General features: G+C 43.1%; 1 protein-coding gene across 2 annotated transcripts in view; it reads right to left on the bottom strand.

Annotated features, from left to right (window-relative positions):
* Reck (reversion inducing cysteine rich protein with kazal motifs) overlaps positions 1-24,632 on the bottom strand; it is a 90,431-nt gene that overhangs the window by 12,638 nt on the left and 53,161 nt on the right. For both annotated transcript variants that reach the window (XM_045150715.1, XM_045150720.1), the window contains 6 exons: positions 22,489-22,701; positions 20,175-20,311; positions 16,628-16,768; positions 13,358-13,546; positions 6,048-6,170; positions 2,482-2,653 (listed from right to left, as the gene is read on the bottom strand). In XM_045150715.1, the coding sequence (XP_045006650.1) occupies positions 2,482-2,653; positions 6,048-6,170; positions 13,358-13,546; positions 16,628-16,768; positions 20,175-20,311; positions 22,489-22,701 (975 nt within the window). The remainder of the gene's footprint in view (positions 1-2,481; positions 2,654-6,047; positions 6,171-13,357; positions 13,547-16,627; positions 16,769-20,174; positions 20,312-22,488; positions 22,702-24,632) is intronic.

The raw sequence follows: 24,632 nt of genomic DNA, 5'->3' as shown, positions 1-24,632 counted from the left end.
TCACATGCTGAAGTCCACCAAGACCAGGCCAACTGAAGCCTGGCTCAGGACAGAGATTGCAGAGAAGGGATCCTAAAGCCAAATAATTTCAAATAGTACTCACATTGCATAGATAATCATGCTCACACACAACAGGTTAATCTTTGCACAAGCTAGGCCTGGGGATAGAAAAACTATGTGCCTTGGGTGTGAGCTCCTGGGACACAAAGAACTCAACAGCTTCTACAAAGATTTCCTGATGTGACAGGCATGTTCTAAAACAAAATCTGTCAGGAGAAATGTGGGCAAAGCAGTACCAACAGGCAAAGCATAATTAACTCTGAGGATCAAGGGAATGACTGGAACAGCTGGCTCACCCACCCCGCTCATCCAAGGGGAAGAAAGGTTAAAAAAAAAAAAAAAAAAAGCTTAACATTTATAGTAAAACTATGCAAGCTACACTCCAAACAAACAAACAAACAAACAAAAATAACAAAACTGTTGAACAACAAGAAAACCAAAATGTTTAAGTCTATTGTGGTAGTTTAAATGGATGTCTCCCATTTGATTCAGATGTTTATTAAAGCTTGTAATTTAGATCTCTAGTCACCTGGCTGGAGGTGTCACTATGGGGGATCCTAGGGTCCAGCCCTAAGGTGTGGGGTGGATTTGAAATTCCAATCTAAAGAGATGCAAAGCGCTTGAGTTCTGCCTGTGTTCCTGAAGTGTGCTCGCTTATGGTGTTGGTGGTGGCTTCTCTCTCTTTTTCTGCATTGACCTGGGAAAGAGGGCCATCTTCTGCCATTATGAAACTTCCGTTCTGTCTGTAAGCTTCTATAAATCCCTTCTTCCACAACTGTGTCTGGTTTGGAAGTTCATCCCACTGACAGAAGCTAACTGTTACATCTATACCTTATGATCTGCCTCATGCCAAGAATAATAAACATTTTTCAGTTCGGCTTAAACTCCCAAAACTTGTATTGCCTTAAACTTTCAATAAAAGCTAAGAGTAAAGCCAGCTTGTGGCTTCACTCCAGTGGAACGCCCTGGCCCCCTTCAAATTCTTTTTCTTTCTTTCTTTTCTTTTCTTTTTTTTTTTTTTTTTGGTTTTTCGAGGTAGGGTCTCCCTAGCTCAGGCTGACCTGGAATTCACTATATAGTCTCAGGGTGGCCTCGAACTCACAGGATCCTCCTACCTCTGCCTCCTGAGTGCTGGGATTAAAGGCATGCACCACCACGCCTGGAAAAGTCTTTTTCTTTTAAAAATATTTTTATTTATTTGAGAGAGAGAGAGGAAGAAGGAAAGAGAAAGAAAGAAAGGAGATAGAGAGAGAGAATGGGTGCACAAATGAACTCCAGACACATATGCCACCACATGCATCTGGCTTGAATTGAACCTGGGTCCTTTGGCTTTGCAGGCATGTGCCTTAACTACTAAGCCATCTCTCCAGCCCCACCCCTTCAAATTCTATCTTGTGTGCTGTGTGTTCATCTCATGTCTTCCCAGGTACCACAGGATAGTACTGACAAAGTCTTACTTCTTGAAATTTCTCATGTCTAATTCCTAAAATGGGGCTATGAAGTAGAGGAAATTTTCTCTTGACATTTGGGAATAGCTAATAACAACACACCCATTTTTCTCATTTCTTGCTACCTCTCCTTGCCTCCCTCTTTCTGTTTCAACTTTCCAGAACTGCTAGAGCTCTCCAGAGACACCACACCGCCTTCTCGTTTCCAACAGCCTCGGGTTCCGCTCCTGCTGCAGCACACCTTCCCCTATGCCAGGGTTCTTCCCTAACGCTGCCTGTTTCCTAGCTCCTGCTTTTCTTCAGACTCCGCACTGTCACGTCCCCCAGGCCTTCCTTCCTGGGGTAGTTTGAATGGATGACCCCAGTAAGATTCAGGAGTTTTTATTAAAACCTCTTGGACTTCCAGCAGCCTGGCTGGAAGAGGTATAAGTGGGGGCATGCCTGAATTCCAGCCCAAGCTACACAAAGTACTGGAGCTTTGTTGGGGTCCCCAAGATGTGCTTCCTGGGGCTGGTGGTGGCTTTAGGCTTTTCTCTCTCTGCCTGGGCCTATGGGAGTGGGCCGGCTTCTTCCTCCTCCCATAAACTGTCCATCCCAGCGCCGTGAGGTTGGCTGCTATCCTTCCCCAAGCTGCAGTCACTGCTCACACCTGACCAGCCTTCTGACCACGGTGCCAAGGAGCTTTGTGAAGCTCTTTCCCTTCAACCTCCATACTATTCAGGACAGAGATCACTTTTTCTCTAGAGTTAGAACCTCAATATGTAGCATAGGCTGACCTCAAATTCACCATCCTCCTGCCTCAGCCTTCTAAGTGTTGGAACTATAGGTGTGTACCACCATGTCCAGACAGAGACTACTTCTTAGTCTGTCTTTATTGTTTTGACCATCTTGTACAAGTATGGGTAGATGCTTTATAAGTGCTGGTCTTTTGTTTGATACAAAACAAAACAAAACACAACAGCCATTTGCTTACCTTTGGTTTTTGGGGCAGAGGTTAGGATTACAAGGATTCTTGGAGATGCATGGTCCAAACTCAAACTGATGGTCCTGGAGACCCACGCAGCGAGCAATGCAGGCACTGGGGTAGGTGCGTCCATTCTGAGCACACACAGGGACAAACTGATCTGCACAGTTACAGGGCAGACCTGAAGGGAAGAAATTGCCTCAAAAACATGTACATATATTGGTCTGGGGAGATTGCTCAGGGGTTAAAAGTGCTTATTTGCAAAGACTGTTGGCCTGGGATCAATTCCCTGGTACCCACGTAAAGTTAGATGCAAAAAGTAGAGCATGCATCTGGAGTTTGTTTGCAGCGAAAAAGGCTCTGGTGTGTTCTCTCTCTCTCTCCTTGCAAATAAATAAAATATTATGTACACATGTATTCCCCTTCCCTTATGTCCCGATGAAGGCCAACCATTAAATCATGTTAAAATGGAATTGTAAATTAAGTCAGAAAATAAACCTCCACTTCAATCTCTGACAGGCTTTTATTTTATATTTTTTAATTAAAGAAAAAAAAAAAGCAGGGTCTTACTCTAGTCCAGGCTGACCTGGAACTCACTCTGTAACTCAGGATGGCTTTGAACTCATACCTCAGTCTTCCTCCCTAGTGCTGGCATTAAAGGCGTGCACCACCACGCCCAGCTGTCAGGGTTTTTAAAGGCAACCAAGCTCTGAAGGGCTGCCTGCCTGCCAGGTGGCTTTCCTCGGTCATTTTCATTGCTAGCTAACAGGTCTCCAGACCTTGATCTCAGGTAGAGGCCCCATAAAAAGTCTACTACTACAAACAGTAAAACTTGTTTTTCCCAATCTGGCACATAAAACCTAGAATTCGGATGCCTGAAATCTAGCTGTGTGTGTGTGGGGGGGGGGGTGGTTCTTGAAAGCCACAGGGAAATACCAAAAGTTGAGATAAAGTGAAGGCTGTAAGCTCCTTCTGTGGGTTCCTTCCATTCTCAGCTTCTTAGAAAGGAAGAACAAAAGGTAGTTTGGGAAGTTAATTAAGTTTTGAGACTTAAAAATTTGTTATGACTATCTCTCTCTCTGAGTCATGTTTGCACTGGGACAATGAGTCACAACACATATGGCATAGTTTGGGGACAGTAAAATTCCCTGAGTCTCCTTGCTAAATAGTTACTGGCTTAATTTACCCCAAGATGATAGAGACTACACACTATAGGAAGAGTCATATTAGGTCTAAAGTTTATCTAAATATAAAAACACAGGGCTGGGGAGATGGCTTAGTGGTTAAGGGGCTTGCCTATCAAGCCTAAGGACCCATGTTCAACTCTTCTGATCCCACAGAAGCCAGATGCACAAGGCGACACAGGCACACAAAGTGACACAAGCATGCAAGGTCACACGTGCACACAAGGTGGCTCACACATCTGGAGTTCAATCATAGTGGCTGGAAGCCCTGGTGCATTAATTCTCTCTCCCCCACATTAAAATAAATAAATAAAAGGCAAGCCAGGCATGGTAGCGCACACCTTTAATCCCAGCACTCAGGAGGCAGAGGTCGGAGGATCACCATGATTTAGAGGCCACCCTGAGACTACATAGTGAATTCCAGGTCAGCCTGAGCTAGAGTAAGACCCTACCTCAAAAAACTAAAGCAAACAAACAAATAAAAAAATTAGATAAGTAAAAAAAAAGTTGGTGGTGCTGAGCAGAAAACCTTCTCCCTGTAGCCCAGCCAACTGAAAGCTGGAAAAAGCTGCCCTGTATGCAGCCCTAAGGGAGACAGAAGTAATCAGCGGTGAAAACAGTGGGCACTGGAAGCCTCAAGTTTGGCCAGACAGGCCAAATGACTGACTGGGTGCAATAGTGGCATGTCTGCTTTGGGGGAAACAACTGCTTTCTAATTGCACTGAAGGCCCACTCTATGGAAGGGAAGACATGCCTGGTACTGAAAACCTAATCAAAAGCCTATGGCAGAGGATCATGAGCCTTAGGAGTATAAAGCCTGTTCTTGTCTGGATAAATGCATAAATTACTTTCACCAATTTTCCCTGAAAGCATTACATTTAATTTTCATACTCATATATTAAGGCTACTCTCACTTCTGGTTAGAGAAGCTTCTCTTTTCATATGGCAATGGCCACTGGGATGACCCAAAAGTCAACATAGTGCTGAGAAGAAGGGACAAAGGAGTATCCAGCACTGAAACATCTCACACCCTCCAAGGCTCAGGGTCCATTGCGGAAGAGATGGCGGAAAGAATGTAAGAGCCAAAGGAAGGGTACCACTCCTTACATACAATTGTCCGAACAGAATTTGGCCTTGATATTCAAGACCTCACAGTGCCTAGCAATACCCACACAAGACCCTCATAATAGGAGAAAAAGATGATAATATCAAATTAAAAGAGAAATTAATGGAGAGAGGGAGGGGATGTGATGGAGAGCAGAGTTGTGAAGGGGAAAGTGGGAGAGGGGAGGGAAATACCATGGGTTATTGTCTGTAAGTATAGAAGTTGTCAATGAAGAATATGTTTAAAAAATTAAAAATAATGTTGGGCTGGGCGTGGAGGCACACATCTTTAATTCCAGCACTTGAGAGGCAGAGGTAGGAGTATCACTATGAGTTTGAGGCCAGTCTGAGTACTGAGCACACAGTGAGTTCCAGGTCAGCCTAGAGCTAGAGTGAGACCTTATCTTGGAACCCCCCCAAAATAATCAAAACACCCCCCCAAAGTTGGGGGGATTGCTCAGTGGTTATAGGTGGTTGCTTGCAAAGTCTATTGGATAGTCTGGGTTTGATTCCCCAGTATTCACAGAAAACCAGATGCACAAAGTGGCACATGCATCTGGAATTCATCTGCAATGGCAAGGGGCCCTTGTGAATCCATTCTCTCTCTGTGATTATGAGTAAATAAAGGATGGTAAAATCAACAAAGTAGTATTTGTGGGATGATACTGTTTGTGGGAGCTATGTGAGTTAGTAAACTAGGTAGATTGAGAAAGAGCATGGTAAGAACCAAATGTAGAAAATCCATGGACATGCAGACCACTGCAATGGGGTAAACAGGGTATTTTGCCAGGTGGGAAAGTTCCATTTAACTGAAACTATCCCAATCACTGGCTCTGCTCTTTTTGATTCACAGAATCCCAGGGTGTTAAGAAACCATTTAGTTTAATACCTTCAATTAATATAGGAAGAGGTAGCTTAGCAGTTAAGGTGCTTGCCTACAAAGTCAAAGGACCTAGGTTCAATTCCCCAGGACTCACATATGCCAGATATGCAAGGTAGTGCATGTGTCTGGAGTTTGTTTGCAGCAGTTGGAGGCACTGGTATGCCCATTCTCTCTTGCTATCTCTGTCTCTCTCTTTCTCTCTCAAACAAACAAACAAACAAACAAACAAACAAATTATAGGAAGAAACAGATCCAAAGAAGGAAGTATATTGCCCTCAGATTCTGAACTGATTTTACTGTGCTCATCTGCAGTTATGGCAAGACCATCAAGAAGAGGCCTAGAAGAAAATATGTGCAAAGGAGTGATGGCCCTCTCAGGACAGCCTCTGGATGACGATGGTCACCTGTGAAGGTGCGACGGTCATCCTCCGAACTGTGCTCGCTGAGGCAGAGGCGGGTGGAACACACCAAATTGCCAGCAAAACAAGAACAGACATTACAGTCAATAGTAAAGGATGTTCCATGACCTGCAAGGAAGAAGATACTGGTTTACATTATGCATTAAGAAATAGAAAATACATTCAAACAGTTCAAAAACTTTTAAAATGGAAGTTCTTGAAAGGTGACTTCTGAATGCATAAATAGGGATGTAAATCTCAGAGATGCACGTTTGACTTTACTGCTCAGCACACCACACAGGTCTCTGATGTGCTGGCCTCTCTGGACTACTGTTCCATATATATATATATATATATATATATATATATATATATATATATATGTATATATATATATATATATATATATATATATATATATATATAATATATCATTTATTTATTTACAAGCAGAGAGAGATAGAGAGAAGAGAGACACATAGAGAGAGTGGGTGTGCCAGGGCCTCCAGTCATTGCAAATGAGCTTCAGATGCATGTGCCACTGTGTATGTGCCTTTACATGGGTACAGGGGAACTGAACCTAAGTCATTAGGCTTTGCAGGCAAGTGCCTTAACTGCTGAGTTATCCTGCCCTTAAAAAAATATAATTTTATTTATTTGAAAGACAGCATGGGCATGCCAGGGCTTCCTGCTGCGGCAAATGAACCCCAGACGCATGTGCCATCTTGTGTGTCTGGCTTTATGTGGGTACTAGGAAAGCAAATCCAGGCTGCCAGGCTTTGTAAGCAAGTGCCTTTAACTGCTGAGCCATTCCCCCTCCAGCCTCAGCTGCTCTTTATTCTCTGAGAATGCTCCCAAATGTCCCTCTATCCTGACTACTCTCTTTGGAGTACTGAACACCCGACCTGCCATGATCTTTGGACTGAAAACCCTCCTGATGTCTAGGCAGGAACGACGAGCTCTCAGACCACCACTGCCACAATTCTCTCCCATCTTACCATCTTGCCTAGGCCGGCCTTTAACTTGCTATGTAGCTGAGGATGACTTTGAACTTCTGATCCCCCTGTGTACACCTAGTGTGCACCACCACCATGTCTGGCTTTACAGATCTTTCTTTTTTTAATATTATATTTTTATTTATTTATTTGACAGAAAAAGAGGGAGGGACAGAAGGAAGGAGGAGAGAGAGAGAGAGAATGGGCATGGGCACACCAGGGCCTCTAGCTACTCCAAACGAACTCCAAATGTGTGTGCCCCCTTGTGCATCTTGCTAACATGGATCCTGGGGAATCGAACCTGGGTCCTTTGGCTTTGCAGGCAAACGCCTTAACTGCTAAGCCATCCTTCCAGTCCCAGATCTTTCTTGTGATACAGGTATGAATCTTTAAACTTTAGCTAAGTAAAATATGTCTAGTGCAGAAATTTGTGAGTTCTCTGTAGCCAAGAGCAGTCTTCTTTCCAATAAGATCCCACATAACAGAGTAAAAAGAAAGAACACACACACAAGCGAGCTACTCTGAAAGAAGAAGGTAGGGGAGCAAAGTGAGCAGGTGGGGAGGGAGTAAATCCTCCAAAGTGGCATTTTTTTTTATAACTTTTTTAAAATGAGAGACAGGCAGCGCGAGTAGAAAGAGTAAGAGAGAGAGAGAGAATTGGAGTGTCAGCGCCTCCAGCCAGTGCAGTGGAACTCTTGACGCATGCACCACCTTGTGCACATGCGCAGCCTTGCACGCTTGTGTCACCTTGTGCATCTGGCTTACATGGGACCTGGGGAGTTGAACATGGGTCCCTAGGCTTTGCAGGCAAGTGCCTTAACCACTAAGCCGTTTCTCCAGCCCTAAAGCGGCATTTATTTTTATTTTTATTTATTTATTTGAGAGTGACAGACAGAGAGAGAAAGAGGCAGATTGATAGATAGAGAATGGGCATGCCAGGGCCTTTAGCCACTGCAAAGGAACTCCAGATGTGTGTGCCCCTTTTGCATCTGGCTAACTGGTCCTGGGGAATTGAGCCTCGAACCGGGGCCCTTAGGCTTGACAGGCAAACGCTTAATCGCTAAGCCATCTCTCCAGCCCTAAAGTGGCATTTAAAGCAATTTTTCAAGTCATATTGGCATGAGATGATTCCAGTTGTTGAAGCTATAAGCAAAAGATGGTCAAGACCCTACTGGTTTTAGGGAAAGTGAACACAGGGTGGTGGTTTTTCACATGTCTTTTCCAAACCATTGAATAGTGTATGTAGGTCATCTCGTTCCCATTTGTCAAAATCAGAGCTGCGCTTTCTGGTGAAATAGGGTAGGGAGAGGAAAGGGATGTGAACATAGAAGAGGGTACCATGCCCTTGCCTGTTAAGATCAAATATTTTGGAGTCAAATAGGCCTGGGGCTAGATATATACTGTTTTGGTCATTTAACTAGCTAAGTAACTCTTTGATATTTTAAGATTTTAATGAATTAGTAAATTAACTAATTTTAAATTTAGAGAGATTTTATTATAGATATTATAGACTTTAAAGTGCTTAAAAGAAAGAACGAGGGGGCTGGAGAGATGGGCACAATGGTTAAGATGCTGACCTGCAAAACCTAGTGTCTCCAGTTCGATGTGCCAGGACCCAAGTAAAGCCAGATGCACAAAGTAGGCCATGCATCTGGAGTTCATTTGCAGTGGCTAGAGGCCCTGGCATGCCCCATTCTGTCTCTCTCTATATATCTGTCTCTCTCTGCTTGCAACTAAATAAATAAAAAAAAATATTTAGGGCTGGCAAGATGGCTTAGCGGTTAAGGTGCTTACCTGTGAAGCCTAAGGACCCAGCTTCAATTCCCCAGCACCCACATAAGCCAGATGTACAAGGTGGCACATGCCTCTAGAGTTCATTTGCAGTGGCTAGAGGCCTTGGTGTGCCCATTTTTTTTCTCTCTCTCTGTCTCTTTTTCAAATAAGTAAAATTAAAAATATTAAAGAAAAGAAGGAATGAGGAAAGAATACAGAGCTCCTGCCCCAGAGAAACTAGGAGTGGGGTTCCTGGGAAGGTGCAGGCCCTTAGGTTTTAAGACTGGGTCTAGCAGCCCAGGATATCCCTGTTATTTAGGCTGGCCTCAAACTCACAACAATCCTCCTAAGTATTGGTATCATAGGTGCAAGCCACCATGCCTGAAAGGGTGACCTCTGAGCATCAGCTTCCCCACCTGTGAAGTACAGATAAGACCACTACTAATACCTGTGTCAGAGAACTCAGGATGGATTATAATGATAATGCAGGGCACAGCATAGTGAGCTGAGCAAGACGTGCTGGCACACAGCTTTAATTCCAGCACTCAGAGAGAGGCTGAGGCAGGAGGATCACAGTAAGTTTGAGGCCAGCCTGGGACTACAGAACGAGTTCTGACTCGGCTGAGCTAGAGTGATATCTTGCCTTGAAAAATCAAAAAACAAACTTTGGCACTGGGCTTATTAGCACATGGTCAGAATTCATTGAGGTTTTTAAAAAATATTTTATTTATTTACTTGAGAGGGAGAGAGACAGAATGAGTGTGTGTGCACCAGGGCATTTCACCATTGTAGATGAACTCCAGACACATGTGCCACGTTGTGCACATGAGGCACATGAGGTTTTACATGGGTACTAGGATTCAGACTCAGGCTGTCAGGCTTTACAAGCAAGGGCCTTTAACTACTGAGTCATCTCTCTAGCCCTCATGAGTATAATTATTAATGAATGGTCCCTTCTTAAGAGACTTCTAAGAGGGTCTTTTAGAAATAAATGCCTATATTCTCATCACTCAGGAGGCAGAGGCAGTGCCAGGATGATTTTTCCAAGTTCAAGACCAGCCTGGGCTACACAGTGAGTTCCAGGCCAGCTTTGGAAAGAAAGGAAAGGAAAAGAAAAGAAGCCAGGCGTGGTGGCGCACGCCTTTAATCCCAGCACTCGGGAGGCAGAGGTAGGAGGATCGCTATGAGTTCAAGGCCACTCTGAGACTCCATAGTGAATTCCAGGTCAACCTGGGCTAGAGTGAGACCCTACCTTGGCAAACAAAAACAAAAACAAAAACAAACAAAAAAAAAAAAAAAGAAAAGAAGAGAAGAGAAAAGAAAAGAAAAGAAAAGAGAAAAGAAAGAAAAGAAAGGAAAGGAGGGCTGGGAAGATGGCTCAGTGGATAAACTGCTTGGCGTGCAAGAATGAAGACCTGACTTCAGATTCCCAGTACTCATAAAGAGCTGAGCACAGTGGCCTGTGCCTGTACTCTTAGCACTGGGAAGTAGAGACAGGGAGATCCTGGTCTTGCTGGCTAGCTAGTCTAGCAGTACGGTGAGTACTATATTCAGTGTGAGACCCTGTTTCAAAAACTAAGGTGGGGGCTGGAGAGATGGCTTAGTGGTTAAGCGCTTGCCTGTGAAGCCTAAGGACCCCGGTTCGAGGCTCGGTTCCCCAGGTCCCACGTTAGCCAGATGCACAAGGGGGTGCACATGTCTGGAGTTCGTTTGCAGTGGCTGGAAGCCCTGGCTCGCCCATTCTCTCTCTCTCCCTCTATCTGTCTTTCTCTCTGTGTCTGTCGCTCTCAAATTAAAAAAAAAAAAAAAACTAAGGTGGAACTGGACATGGTGGTGACTACCTTTAATCCTAGCACTTGGGAAGCAGAGGCAGCAGGATCATTGTGAGTTCAAGGCCAACTTGGAACTACATAGTGAATTCCAGATCAGCCTGGGCTAGAGTGAGACCCTACCTTGACAGCCCCCACCCCCACCAAAAACCAAAATAAATAAACAAAAAAAAATGTTGAGAGGGGCTGGAGGGGTGGCTTAACAGTTAAGGCATTTGCCTGTACAGCCAAAGGACTCAGGTTTGAGTCCACAAGGACCCACGTAAAGCCAGATGCACAAGGGGCACATGCGTCTGGAGTTCCTTTGCACTGGCTGGAGGCCCTGGTGCACCCATTGATTCTCTCTCTCTTTCTCCCTCTTTGTCTGTCAAATAAATAAATAAATAAATAAAATAAAGTATTAAAAAATAAATTTATAAAAAGGTGGAGAGGCTGGGGAAATGGCTAAGTGGTTAAAGGCATGTGCTAATTTGAACATATGTCCCCCATAGACTCAGGTGTTTTATTAAAGCATGTAATTTGGGCAGGGCCTAGTGGTATGTGCCTTTAAATCCCAGTACTTGGGAGAGCAAGATAGGAGGATCACCATGAGTTTGAAGCCAACCTGAGACTACACAGTGAATTCCAGGTCAGCCTGGGCTAGAGCGAGACCCTACCTCAAAAAAATAGCCAGGTGTGGTGGTGCATGCCTTTAATCCCAGCACTCAGGAGGCAGAAGTAGGAGGATTGCCATGAGTTCAAGGCTACCCTGAGAAGACATAGTGAATTTCAGGTCAGCCTGAGTTAGAGTGAGACCCTACCTCAAAAAAAAAAAAAAAAAAAGAGTTTGTAACAGGGGACTGGAGAAGGTGTCACTGGGGGCGGTTCCTGGAGCCCTGCCCTAAGGTGTCACTGAGAGTGAATCTGAATTCCAAGCAAAAGGTGTTAGAGAGCAGTGGAAGCTCTGGGGTCCTACTTGCTGGCTTAGTTCACGCTTCCTGCTCTTTTGGTCTTGCTGGCTGGTGACGGTCTCTCTCTGCTTGGAAGTATGGAAGCAGCTTCTTCTGCCCCTGATGGGACTTCCCCGGATCTGTAAGCTTGACATGAACCCCTTGCTCCCATAAGCTGTGTTTGCATGTACATCCCAGCAACGTGGAGCTGATAACGACAAGGTGCTCGCTTGCGAAGCCTACTGGCTTGAGATTCAGTTCCCCAGCAACCATGTCAAGCCAGACACAAAAAGTGGCGTTCATTTGTAGCAGCAGGAGACCTTGCCTCCCCACCGTGCCCCTCTACACACACACACACACACACACACACACACACACACACACACACACACACAATTAAATGAAATATTTAAAAAGAATAAGGTTTAGGCTGGGCATGATGGCACATGCCTTTAATGCCAGCACAAAGGAGGCAGAGGTAGGAGGATCACTATGAGTTGGAAGCCAGCCTGGGAGTACAGAGGGAATTCTAGGTTGGCCTGAGCTAGAGTGAGGCCCTACCTCGAACACGCTCCACCCCCAAAAAGGTGAAGAACCACTGAGGAACACACTAACAACTAACCTCTGGCTCCAGACACACATGCACACACTTACATGCATATACATGTGCCCACACACATATGAACATGCACACACACAAGACAGATATGATGAAGTTGGGTATAGTGGCACACCCTTGTAATCCCAGCACTTGGGGAGCTGAGGCAATAGGGTTATGAGATCCAGGCCAGCCTGGACTACACAGCAACCCAGCCAACAATGACAACAAACCTGCCCCACTCAGATTCCCACTGCTCTGTACAGTTTGAAAAGTCCCGCCCTGTAATATTTGATATGCATATCTTACTCTTCAGTGAGAACGCAGCTAGTGTTCTTTGGACAAAGTGAAAACAACCAATCCTCACATTAAAAATAAATTACAGGGCTGGAGAGATGGCTCAGAAATTAAAGGCTTCCTTGCAATGCCTGATGGTCGGGGTTTGATTCCCCAGTACCCATGTAAAGCCAAATGCATACAACGGTACATGTGCCTGGAGTACGTTTGCAGTTTACATTATGCCCTGGCATGCCCATTCTTTTTCTCTCTCTCCCTCCCTCCCAACCTGTGGTGGTTTGATTCAGGTGTCCTCCAAAAATGTAGGTGTTCTGAATGCTAGGTTCCCAGCTGATGGAGATTTGGGAATTAATGCCTCCCAGAGGCAGTGCATTGCTGGGGTCGGGTTTATGGGTGTTACAGCCAGTGTCCCCCTTGCCAGTGTTTGGCACACTCTCCTGTTCCTGTTGTCCATCTAATGTTACACCCTCTGCTCATGCCATCATTTTCCCTGCCATTGTGGAGCATCCCCTGGAGTCTGTAAGCCAAAATAAGCATTTTTATCCCCAAAGCTGCTCTTGGTTGGGTGATTTCTGCCAGCAATGCAAACCTGACTGCAACACACTACCTCTGCTTGCAAATAAATAAATAATTTAAAAAATTAAAAAATAGGGCTGGAGAGATGGCTTAGCAGTTAATACGCTTGCCTGCAAAACCAAAGGATCTCAGTTCAATTCCCCAGGACCCACGTGTAAGCCAGATGCACAAGGTGGTGCATGTGTCTGGAGTTTGTTTGCAGTGCCTAGAGGTCCTGGTGCACCCATTCTCTCTCTCAAATAAATAAATAAAAATATTAAAAAAAGAAGTTTAAAAATTAAAAAATAAAAACAAAATGCAAATACAGTTCAAGACTCACTTTTTCTTTTTCCTCCAACAATGCAGGACTTCTGGAGGTCTATACAGTGCATGTCCACACAGTTTTCCAAGAGTCCACTTTGTCCACATGAACAGACTTTGTAACAACCCACTTCCCCTGCAGATGATGGCACTTGGATTAGTGTCCCCTGACGGACGATGAAGTCAGAAGCTTCTCCTAGTTTGCAGCCTGTACAGAGAAGAGTAGCTGATGGTATTGTTCTCTGACAATGTTTGCAGTATTAGATATACTTTACAGAATATTTTAAAAATATACTTTTCCCCCCAGTTTTTCAAGGTAAGGTCTCACTCTAGCTCAGGCTGACCTGGAATTCACTATGTAGTCTCAGGGTGGCCTCGAACTCATGATGATCCTCCTACCTCTATCTCCCAAGTGCTGGGATTAAAGGTGTGCGCCACAATGTCAGGTGTTAAAAAAAATATTTTATTTGAGAGAGAGAGGGAGGGAGAGAGAAAGAAATAAAAAGGCAGAGCATGGGCACACCATATGCCACCTTGTGTATCTAGTTTATGTGGGAACTGGAGCATTGAACCTGGGTCCTTTGGCTTTGCCTGCAAGTGTCTTAACCGCTGAGCCATCTCTCTAGCCCTTTACAGAATCTTATAGGGATTGTGTAGCTATTAAAGATGATGTTAAATACAGAACTTTAACCATATTAAGAAACTGCTTTTGGTGTGTGTGTAGGTATGCCAGGGCCTCAGGCTGCTTGCTACCAGTGAACTCTGGACACACGCACAACTTTGTGCATCTGGCTTTATGTGAGTACTGGGGAATTGAACCTGGACCTGCAGGCTTTGTAGGCAAGCACAGTTTTAAACCATTGAGCCAGGCTGGAGACATTGCTTAGTGGTTAAGGCGCTTGCCTGCAAAGTCCAAGAATCCAGGTTCGATTCCCCAGGACCCATGTAGACCAGATGCCCAAGATGGTGCATGCGTCCAGAGTTTGTTTGCTATTGCTAGAGGCCCTGGTGTGCCCATTCTGTATCTATTTGCCTCTCTCTTTCTAAAATAAATAAATAAATAAATAAATAAATATTTTTAAACCACTAAAAAAAGAAACTGCTTTTGTATAATGGCCCAAACAGTATCTTCTCAAAAATTCAAATTTTTAGAAGATTAAGGCCTGTACCCCCAAATTAGCTATAGTTCAGAACCAAAAACACCATGAAGATAACAAAGATTTGGTCAAGCACAGTAGCACACGGAAAGGAAGCTGCAGAAGGAGGCTGACAAGTTCCACACTAGCCTGACTCACAGTGGGATCTTGTCTCCAAAAAAGGTACTTTAAAACCACAGACATTTTCGAAATGGAATGTAGACACTGACAATGGTTTAAAAACAATTTAGTCGGGCTGGAGAGATGGCGTAGTGGTTAAGCGCTTGCCTGTGAAGCCTAAGGACCCCGGTTCGAGGCTCGGTTCCCCAGGTCCCACGTTAGCCAGATGCACAAGGGGGCGCACGCGTCTGGAGTTCGTTTGCAGAGGCTAGAAGCCCTGGCGCGCCCATTCTCTCTCTCTCTCCCTCTACCTGTCTTTCTCTCTGTGTCTGTCGCTCTCAAATAAATAAATAAAATTTAAAAAAAATATTTTAAAACAATTTAGTCAAGCAAATTTTTAGTGATGCATTATAAATAAGCATACTGTAAATTCAACGAAAAGTTGACTATTTAGATGGGCTAAAGGAAAACTAACTTTCTGTTTTATACATTTCTATTTTAGAATAAGATGGACTTTCTGAGTTTAACAATACAAATGAATTCTGTTTCATACTTAAATAGTGTAGAATACAGAGATTATCATTTGTACTGCACTCCTTTTTCTTGTCAAAGAAAATATTAACCAAACTATGATATAAAGATTAATGGAAGCCAGGCATGGTGGCGCATACCTTTAATCCCAGCACTCAGGAAGTAGAGGTAGGAGGATCACCTTGAGTTTGAGGCTACCTGAGACTACAGAGTGAAGTCCAGGTCAGCCTGGGCTAGTGTGAGACCCCACCTCAAAAACTCAAAAAACAAAACAAAAAAAGATTAATGGACACAAAATACCATTTTTAGATTTTAAACAACTCAATATTTCCATTGTTATCAAGATTTACTATGATTCTACAGATGACACATTGTTACTCTACAAATACTGTAGATGATGCTTTAAGAAATCATGTTATTTAATCTTTTGTTCCTTTTCACTTTAAAGGTACTTTAAATGCTCACTCATATGATTAACATTTTCTTTTTTAATCTTTCCAGCCTTTTTATTTATTTTTAATTGAATTACTTATCTTTTATCTTTTTTAAAAATTTTTAAATTTTTTAAATTTTTATTAGCATTTTCCATGATTATAAAAAAAATCCCATGTGATTAACATTTTCAACTGGAAAATATATTAAAAAATCAAAATATGGCTATAACTATATTCTACAGGGACTTAAAGATAGATGAAAACTATCAAAATTCTATGAAATAAGCATTTTTCAGGTCTTGAGTATGTGACTCAGTGGTAGGACACTTGTCTAGAGTGTATAAAGCTTGGAAGTTGACCAGTAATGCAAAACATAACAAAACAAAACAGTTATACATATGCATTTCAACACATTAGGCTTTTCCCACTGAGGCAGGGTATCACATATCCCAGGCAGGCCTTGCACTTGTTATGTAGCTGAGGCTAGCCTTGAACTCCTGATCCCAAGTGCCAGATCAGAGGTGTGAGACACCATGCCCAGCATTTTTATTTATTTATTTTTTTGTAGTGCTGGGGTTGAATTCAAGGCTTCACACATGTTAGGCAAGCACTCTGCTACTGGGCTATACCTCCAGCATACAACACTCATCTTTATGGAGATAATTACATATCCTACTGAGCATGACATTTCTCCATATGTGTCAGGGGAATAAAAGCAGAAAAACACCATCAACATACAGTCCATTTTTCAAACATTACAACATGGAAAAGAAAATGCAGAATGTTGGTCCAACCTTTTCTTTTTTGTAGTTAAGAACTCAGTATGACAGTCAAACTTTGCACTGATATCATTAGTTCACAATTTAAATGGCAACTGAAAATCACATGTGTTTTTGTCTTTGTTTGCTTTCCTAAATAGTGAATGTTTTCTGGGAAACTCCTAAACATTACAGGAAAACATAATATAGACAATAAAGTTCTTTGTAACTTCACTGTCATGAACTCCTCTAGAGAAATGCCAGAAGCACGTCTATCTCCATGCTCATCTCCCAGCCACCCACCTCTCACCTTGAACACAAGAGTATGGAAGACAGGGGTCTCCAGATGGACATCCTTTCCGGTTCACCTCACAGAGCTCACTGGCTGCGCACGGATTTGGGTTACAGGGATGAGTCACTTCTTCTGCAATGTTACCTAAAGTACTTGGTCCTGAAAAATACAAAACAGACCAGCATAACCAAACTAAAAGAATAACAGACACATATAAATTATCTGAATTATTTATGGCTAGAATAAATGGAGAGCTCATGGACACAAAGTAAGGCCTGATTCTAATAAGCTATTAAAACACATCTGGGGCTGAGGAGATGGCTCAGCAGTTAAAGGAGCTTGCTAACAAAGCCTGATAGACTGGAGTTCACTTTCCTAGGAATCATATAAAGCCAGACACAAAAAGTGGCACATGTGTCTGAAGTCCAATTGCAGGAGCAAAAGGCCTGCATGCATCCTCTATCCACATGTATAAGTAAATTTTTAAAAAATGGCTATGGGCTGGAGAAATGGTGTAGTGGGTAAGGTGCTTGCCTGCTGAGCCTAAGGACCCATGTTTGACTCTCCAGGTCCCACATAAGCCAGAAGCACAAGGTGATGCAAGTGTGCAAGGTCACACATGTGCACAAGGTGGCACATGCATCTGAAGTTCAATTGCAATGGCTGGAGGCCCAGTGTGCCAATTCTCTCTCTCATAAAAAATAAAAAACAAGGGCTGGAGAGATGGCTTAGTGGTAAAGCACTTGCCTGTGAAGCCTAAGGACCCAGGTTCGAGGCTCAATTCCCCAGGACCCATGTTAGCCAGATGTACAAGGGCGGGGGGGGGGACGACATGCATCTGGAGTTCGTTTGCAGTGGCTGGAGGCCTTGGTGCATCCATTCTCTCTCTCTGCCTCTTTCTCTGTCTGTCGCTCTCAAATAAATAAATAAAAATAAACAAAAAATTTAAAAAAAAATAATAAAAATAAAAAACAAGGCCGGGCATGGTGGCACATACCTTTATTCCCAGCACTTGGGAGGCAGATAAGAGGATAACCATGAGTTCGAGGCCACCCTGAGACTACATAATAAATTTCAGGTCAGCCTGAGCTAAAGTGAGACCCTACCTCAAAAAACCAAAATAAATAAATAAGAATAAAGAATTTAAAAAATGGTTAAAACACATACTCTCATCATTTACCAATTTATTATAGCACATACAATCATTTATTTATTGATTAGATACCTACAGTATACTGGAAAAGAGCCTAGCTATATAGATTTAGTAATGAACAAAACAGACAAGTTTCTACTATGGAGTTTATATCTGGTAGAGAAAAACAGACAAAACAAGGCAGGAGAAATGGCTCAGCAGTTAAGACTCTAGCCTGCAAAGCCTAAGGATCCAGGTTCGATTCCCCAGTATCCACCTAAGCCAGATGCACAAGGTGGCACATGCGTCTGGAGTTTGCAGTGGCTGAGGGCCCTGGCATACCCATTTTCTCTCTAGCTCTTTCTCACTCTCTCTCAAATAAATAAGTAAAATGAAGAAAAAAGGCTGGATGTGGTGGTGCATTCCTTTAATCCCAACACTCAGAGGCAGAGGTAGGAGAATCACCCTGAGTTCAAGGCCACCCTGAGACTACATAGTGAATTTCAGGTCAGCCGGGGCTAGAGAGAGACCCTACCTTGAAAAAAAAATAGACAAAACAATATACATATATACATACATACATACATACATACATACATAGGCCATGTATGTGCAAAACTGAAAGATAAACTCAGGTAACTATTAGTAAGTGTTTCAGGGAATTTGAAGTGTCAGGTATATTCAGGGAAGGGTGATCAAAAAGATGTCTTTGTTTAAGAGGGATATTTTGTTATCTCTTTAATCATAAATGATAATATGTCAATATGAACTCCATGCCATGATTATCATATTTAACTTCTAAAATCGTGACCAGGAAGAATCTCACTTATGGTGTGCATGATATTTAAATGAAGTAGGTGAGCGTGGTGGCGCATGCCTTTAATCCCAGCACTTAGAAGGCAGAGGTAGGTAGGAGGAGTGCTGTGAGTTTGAGGCCACCTTGGGACTACAGAATGAGCTCCAGGTCAGCCTGGGCTAGAGTAAAACCCTACCTCAAAAATAAAACAAACAAACAAACAAACAAAAAAAACCCCAAAGTACTGGAAGTCACACAAAAGCATTTCTTTAATCTTCCTCCTATTGAAATACTTTCCATCTTCACATGTATTTGACTGCTGTAAGCGTCTAGAATTATTAGTACATTTATTTTGCTTCCTTGATTTTAGGCCCAACTCAAGACTCTTAAGACTTAACAGAGATGGAGGGGCTTAATGGCTCTTGGAGTCCTTCTCACCATCCCAAACATTCTATACATGGGGAATATGAGTCTCAAAGAAGTGATCTGCTCCAAATCACACAGGTCTAAATTCTGGTCTTGGTGTCTGTCTCTCCTATCCTGATTACAAGCGTTAGGGAACATAATTTGTTAATCTTGAGAGAATGTGACTGATTTTACCTAAATTCAGCCTTATGTACTAAGAGATCTCCAGTCTGAGGGCGGTCATGGACCCACAGCTAAAAAGATAACCTACCCAAGTTTTCTTTACAACTAGGGGTGGCTAACAAGATCAAGTAGAAGTTGTTTTCCTCCTTCCCTTTTACCATCTGGAACTAGAATGTGGTGGCTAGCGCTCCAAAAGCCATGCTGTGATGATAAAGCGCATGAACTAACCTTGATGATGAAAGCCAGATGCTAAGGAAAGCAAAGACAGACAAAAGAAGCCTGATTCCCGATACTGGATCCACCACCACCACAGCCCCAGATTATTATTTGTTTCCCAGTGTTCTGGTACCTCTAATTTTTGTTCTGTTATTTGCAGTCCAACTTAATCCTGGTATAGGAAAAGAAACAAAAAGGCATTTCTGTTCCCCTTTCCAGCTAGCTGGGCAATGATGCCCTCTGGTGGCAGCCTAAACACTTCATCTGGAAGACTGAGTGTGGGCTCCCCACAGCTATCCCATTGCTGCCAAGAAGCACAGCCCCCGAATCCTTCAATGAGATTCCAACCTGAGTGCATATCTCTTGGCAGAAGAATCTGACAAAGAGAAGCTAAAGCCACGAGGTTAAGTTCCACTTTACTCTAGTTAACCGGGAGTATGATTCTTTATTTTCTGTCGGCTGGGTAAAGCCAAGCCTGGCCTATCTCAGATGCCCTGATACTCCAACCACAAAAGCCCACTGCACCCTAGGAGAATTCCATTTTCTGGTCCCATCATGGACGAGGAGACAGAAATACCTGAGAATGCTGCCCACTCCCTTCACCCCTTAGAAGTCCTGATTCAAAGCTTCCTCCAGATGCTTAATACCACTTCTGCTTATGAATTGAAATGTGGCGGTGCTTTCCTGGGTCAAAAAGGCCAAGCAAATAAGAGCCTGCGCCTAAGATGGTGTCATCGAGCAACACATTCTCAACAGACAGATGCTCCTACAGGACAAACACAAGGACAGGCCACGAGAGAAGACTTGGGAATCTAAAAGCAAATCACACTTACTGAGGTATGTATCCAAAGGTATACAATTCTCCAGGTCGTCCGTAGGTGACAGCAGCTCACAAATACTTTCAGCTGTGTGGTCTTCAGGGAATTTGTTCTGGTCTCCACATTTTTTGAGAATCTCCACACAATCTGATCTTAAAAATAAAAATGCACGGCTGGAGATACGGCCTAGCAGTTAAGGTATTTTGTCTGCAAAGCCAAAGGATCCAGGTTTGATTTCCCCAGGACCCATGTAAGCCATATGCACAAGGTAGCACATGCATGTGGAGTTTGTTTGCAGAGGCTGGAGGCCCTGGCACGCCCATTCCCTTTCTCTCTCTCCTCCTCCCTCTTTCTCTCTCACAAATAAATAAATAAAAATAAAATATTGCCGGGCGTGGTGGTGCACGCCTTTAATCCCAGCACTTGGGAGGCAGAGGTAGGAGGATCGCTGTGAGTTTGAGGCCACCCTGAGATTACATAGTGAATTCCAGGTCAGCCTGGGCTAGAGTGAGACCCTACCTTGAAAAACCAAAAAATAAAAAAATAAAAATTAAAAAAAATTAAATAAATAAAATAAAATATTAAAAATAAATAAATAAAAATGCACCCAAATTCTCAGTTCAAGGAACCTCTTCATGTTGTCTGGTCAAAATTACTTCTGTTTCTGAAGCTTTCCAGAAAATGAGTTTTGGTAGCTTCGCAATATTTCACAGTTGCCTAAACATAAGTATGGTGAAAGAGGAGTCATAGTAACTTGCAGTTGTGCAGTAAATTCAAAGCATCTCTGAGACGAAGGCATTGTTCAACCTGTATGTTTATATTTACTGCTTTTACCCTCAGTGTAATTACATCAGGCTAGTCTGATTTGCAAAACCTCCAGGGCCTTTATGTTAGCTTGTTTTCTTTTTCCTTCATTTCTTGTCTTTCTCATTTTAAATATCATTTTAGTTATCCCCATTAAGGTGTTTGGTTTGTAATAACTAGAAAGCTGTTACTAGTTTTGAGTAAGGATCTGATTTCTCTTCTGTGTGTTTTCTGTGTTAAAGGTGTACTTCCTTCCCACTTGCTGCCTCATGCTAATCAGCCAAAAGCTGTCACTAGGTGTCCCCCTACTTGAGAGACCCTGGGGTCATGCCAGAAAAGAGGTATGAAGCCAAACATGGTGGCTTATGCGGGTAATCCTAGCACTTGGGAGGCTGAGACAGGGGGATCACCAGGAGTTCTAGGCTAGCCCGATCAACAGAGTATTTCCAAAAGGTGGAGGAAGAGAAGAAAAAAAAAAAAGCAAACAGAGCCTAGTGTGGTGGTACATACCTTTAATCCCAACACTTGGGAGGCTGAGGCAGGAGGATCACTTTGAGTTTGAGGCTAGCTTAGGGCTATAAAGTGAGTTCTAAATCACTCTGGGCTAGAATGAGACCCTACCTCAAAACAAACAAAAAACCCCCAAACAAGAAAAGCAAACAGATCTGGACTCAAGGTTAAAATGCCCTTTAATCCCAGCAGGGAAGAGACTGAGGCAGGAAGATTACTGTGAGCTGGAGGGCAGCTTGGGGCTATAGAGTGAGTTCCAGGTCAGCTTGGGACAGCGTGCCTTGAAACAAACAAAAAAAGGTTGAGATAATCTGAACTGAACAGTATAGAGCTGCACATGGAGTTTGGGGGCTAAATATTAACTTGGGTCTTGGAGAAGCTTCTGGAAAAGCAAATGCCTGAATAGCTGACAGATGGCTTACTACGCAGTTAAATACTTTCGTTTCACCTGCCAGAGTAGTTCACATCTTTGCTTTATCCTCAATTTCCTAAGCAAACCATTCAAAACTGTTTACTAGGAATAGGCCCTAATGATTGGATTTAGTAACTCACTCATCAAACACTTAATGGTGACCATTTTGTGTCAGAATCTTTCTAACAGCTGCAGAGGAGAAAAAGAGAATAAAAGACACATACGTGGCACTAAAGTCGAGTTCTGTAAGTCGAACAGAATATAAAACAGTTACACAAAGATTAAAAATGGAATTGTGCATGACAGAAACCATTCCTTGAAGTAGGTTCCATGAGAAAGAGCACATACATGCATGGAAATCTGTAGTAAGGATAAATTAACATCAGCTGGGGAAATACAGGACGCCTTCCCAGGAATGCCTGGAATTTGAGAAGCCAAGGTCAGGCGGTGGGTAAGTCAAGATGGGAGGACCAGAGGAGGGAAAGCATGAGAGCATTTGACACGTGGGACTGGCTAGGGGAGAAAGTGTTCAAGTGAGGCTGAAGGCACAGGTCATGGAGAGTCCGAACACAAACCAGAGTCATTATGATGAAAAAGACTTACTTGCAAATAATACTGCCCCGAGATTTGCTGTGACAAGGTTTGATCTGCAGTGAGCAAGCTATTGCTTTCCACATTTCTGGCTGGCACTTTTTAATATCAAGAACAGGTATGTTGATAAATGGCATCTTTATGCTTCCTTTTTCCCACAGCTTCATGTCATTCATGGCTCCTTGATCTGACTGAGCATTACAACTCCTGAAAAGTTCTGTTGGCCTGAAAGAATAAAAGCCAGAAGGAATTAAAAGACAATTATAAATGATTAGATTTCTGTGTCAGTAGGAAGAAAACTCAGTAGCAGAGGCCAGTAAGCTAGAAAGGAGATATAAAGAAAATAGAAGGGGAGGGAGGGGGGACTTAATAGGATGGTACTGTATATATGTAAGTAGAAGAACAGATTAATGGGGGTGAAAAGGCCCAAGTGGGGTCAGGGGAAGAGACTGAATAAAGGAAAGGTAGAGGGAGGGCTAATCAAACTCTAAGATATAAATAAGTCATATGGAAACCTACTTTTTTGAATAATGGAATACATAGGAGCCATAGATTGTTACTAGAAATTTTTAGTGCCAGGGATGGGAAACCTTCCAGTGAGTTGTTGGCCAGGGAGGTCCTTGATGCCCCCAAAACATTACAGGCCACTGCCCAGGCCCTTGATTTCCCACCAGGAATAGATGGTAAGACCCTATTGCTGAAGACTCCATGTAGTTGGGCTGCAAGGTCACTAAGAAATCCTGCTGGAACTGAGCTAAAAACCTCCTCCATGTAAACCAGCTGACAGAAAGCTGGAAAAAGCCACACTGTATGCAGTTCAATGGGAGAGAGAGAAATCACCAGTGAAGATAACCAACAGTGGACACTGCAAGCCCTATAATGAGCCAATGGGTGCAATAGTGGTACATCTGTTATGGGGGAAACCAACCACCCTCTAATTTTACTGGAGGCCCACTCCATGGGAGGGAATACATCCCCAATACTGAAAACCTACAAAAGGAGTAGTCATGAGCCCTAGGGGTGGAACATCTGCTGCTGTCTGGCTAAATATATATAGGCTAAAGGCATATATTATGCCCACCAAACTGCCCAGTAAGTACTTCTCTTAATGTTCATACCCATATATTAATGCTACTCTCACTTTTGGTTAGAGAAGCTTCTCTTTTCAGACGGCAGTGACCTTGGAATGACTCAGAAGGCACCATGGTGCTGAGAAGAAGTGACAGAGGAGTGATCACCACTGAAATATATCTATTACACCTTCCAAGGCTCATGGTCCACTGTGGAAGAGGTGGCAAAAGAATGTAAGAGCCAAAGGAAGGGCCTTACAACGTGTTCCTCCAGACACAAAATGGCCTGGATATCCATGACCTCACAGTGCCTGACACTACCTACACAAGGCCATCATAATAGGAGGAAAAGATGATGACATCAAAATAAAAGAGACTGATTGAGAGGGGGAGGGGATATGATGGAGAGTGGAGTTTCAAAGGGAAAAGTGGGGAGAGAGGAAATTACCACTGGATATTGTTTATAATCATGGAAGTTGTCAATTAAAAAAAAAAAGAAAAAAAGACAATTTTCTTTTTGGAGAGAAGCAATTCACATATCAGGAAATCTTCCTTTTTTCTTTTCTTTTTTTTTGGTTTTTCTAGGTAGTCTCACTCTGGTCCAGGCTGACCTGGAATTAACTCTGTAGTCTCAGGGTGGCCTTGAACTCACAGCAATCCTCCTATCTCTGCCTCCCGAGTGCTGGGATTAAAGGCGTGCGCCACCACGCCCGGCTCAGGAAATCTTTCTTTCTTTCTTTTTTACTTTTTGAGGTAGGCCTCACTCTAGCTCAGGCAGACCTAGCACTCACTTTGTAGTCCCAGGCTGGCCTTAAGCTCACAACTAGGATTAAAGGTGTACACTACCATGCCCAACTAATTTCATGTTTTTAATTGTTTAAATTGTGTGTGTGTGTGTGTGTGTGTGTGTGTGTGTGTATGCACGCATGTCAGGGCTTCTTTACACAGCAAATGAACACCACTTACTACATCTGTATGTGGGTGGCTTGGGAACTGGACCCAGGCTGGCTCGCCTCACAAGCAAGCACCAAGCACCTTTAATGGCTAAAGCTACTTTCCTAAACCCTTGGGGTTTTTTGTTTTTGT

Source organism: Jaculus jaculus, chromosome 1, assembly GCF_020740685.1.
Source record: "Jaculus jaculus isolate mJacJac1 chromosome 1, mJacJac1.mat.Y.cur, whole genome shotgun sequence".
Classification (NCBI taxonomy): Eukaryota; Metazoa; Chordata; class Mammalia; order Rodentia; family Dipodidae; genus Jaculus; species Jaculus jaculus.
Note: the sequence above shows the minus strand (reverse complement) of the source record. Positions and strands in the feature narration are given on the sequence as shown.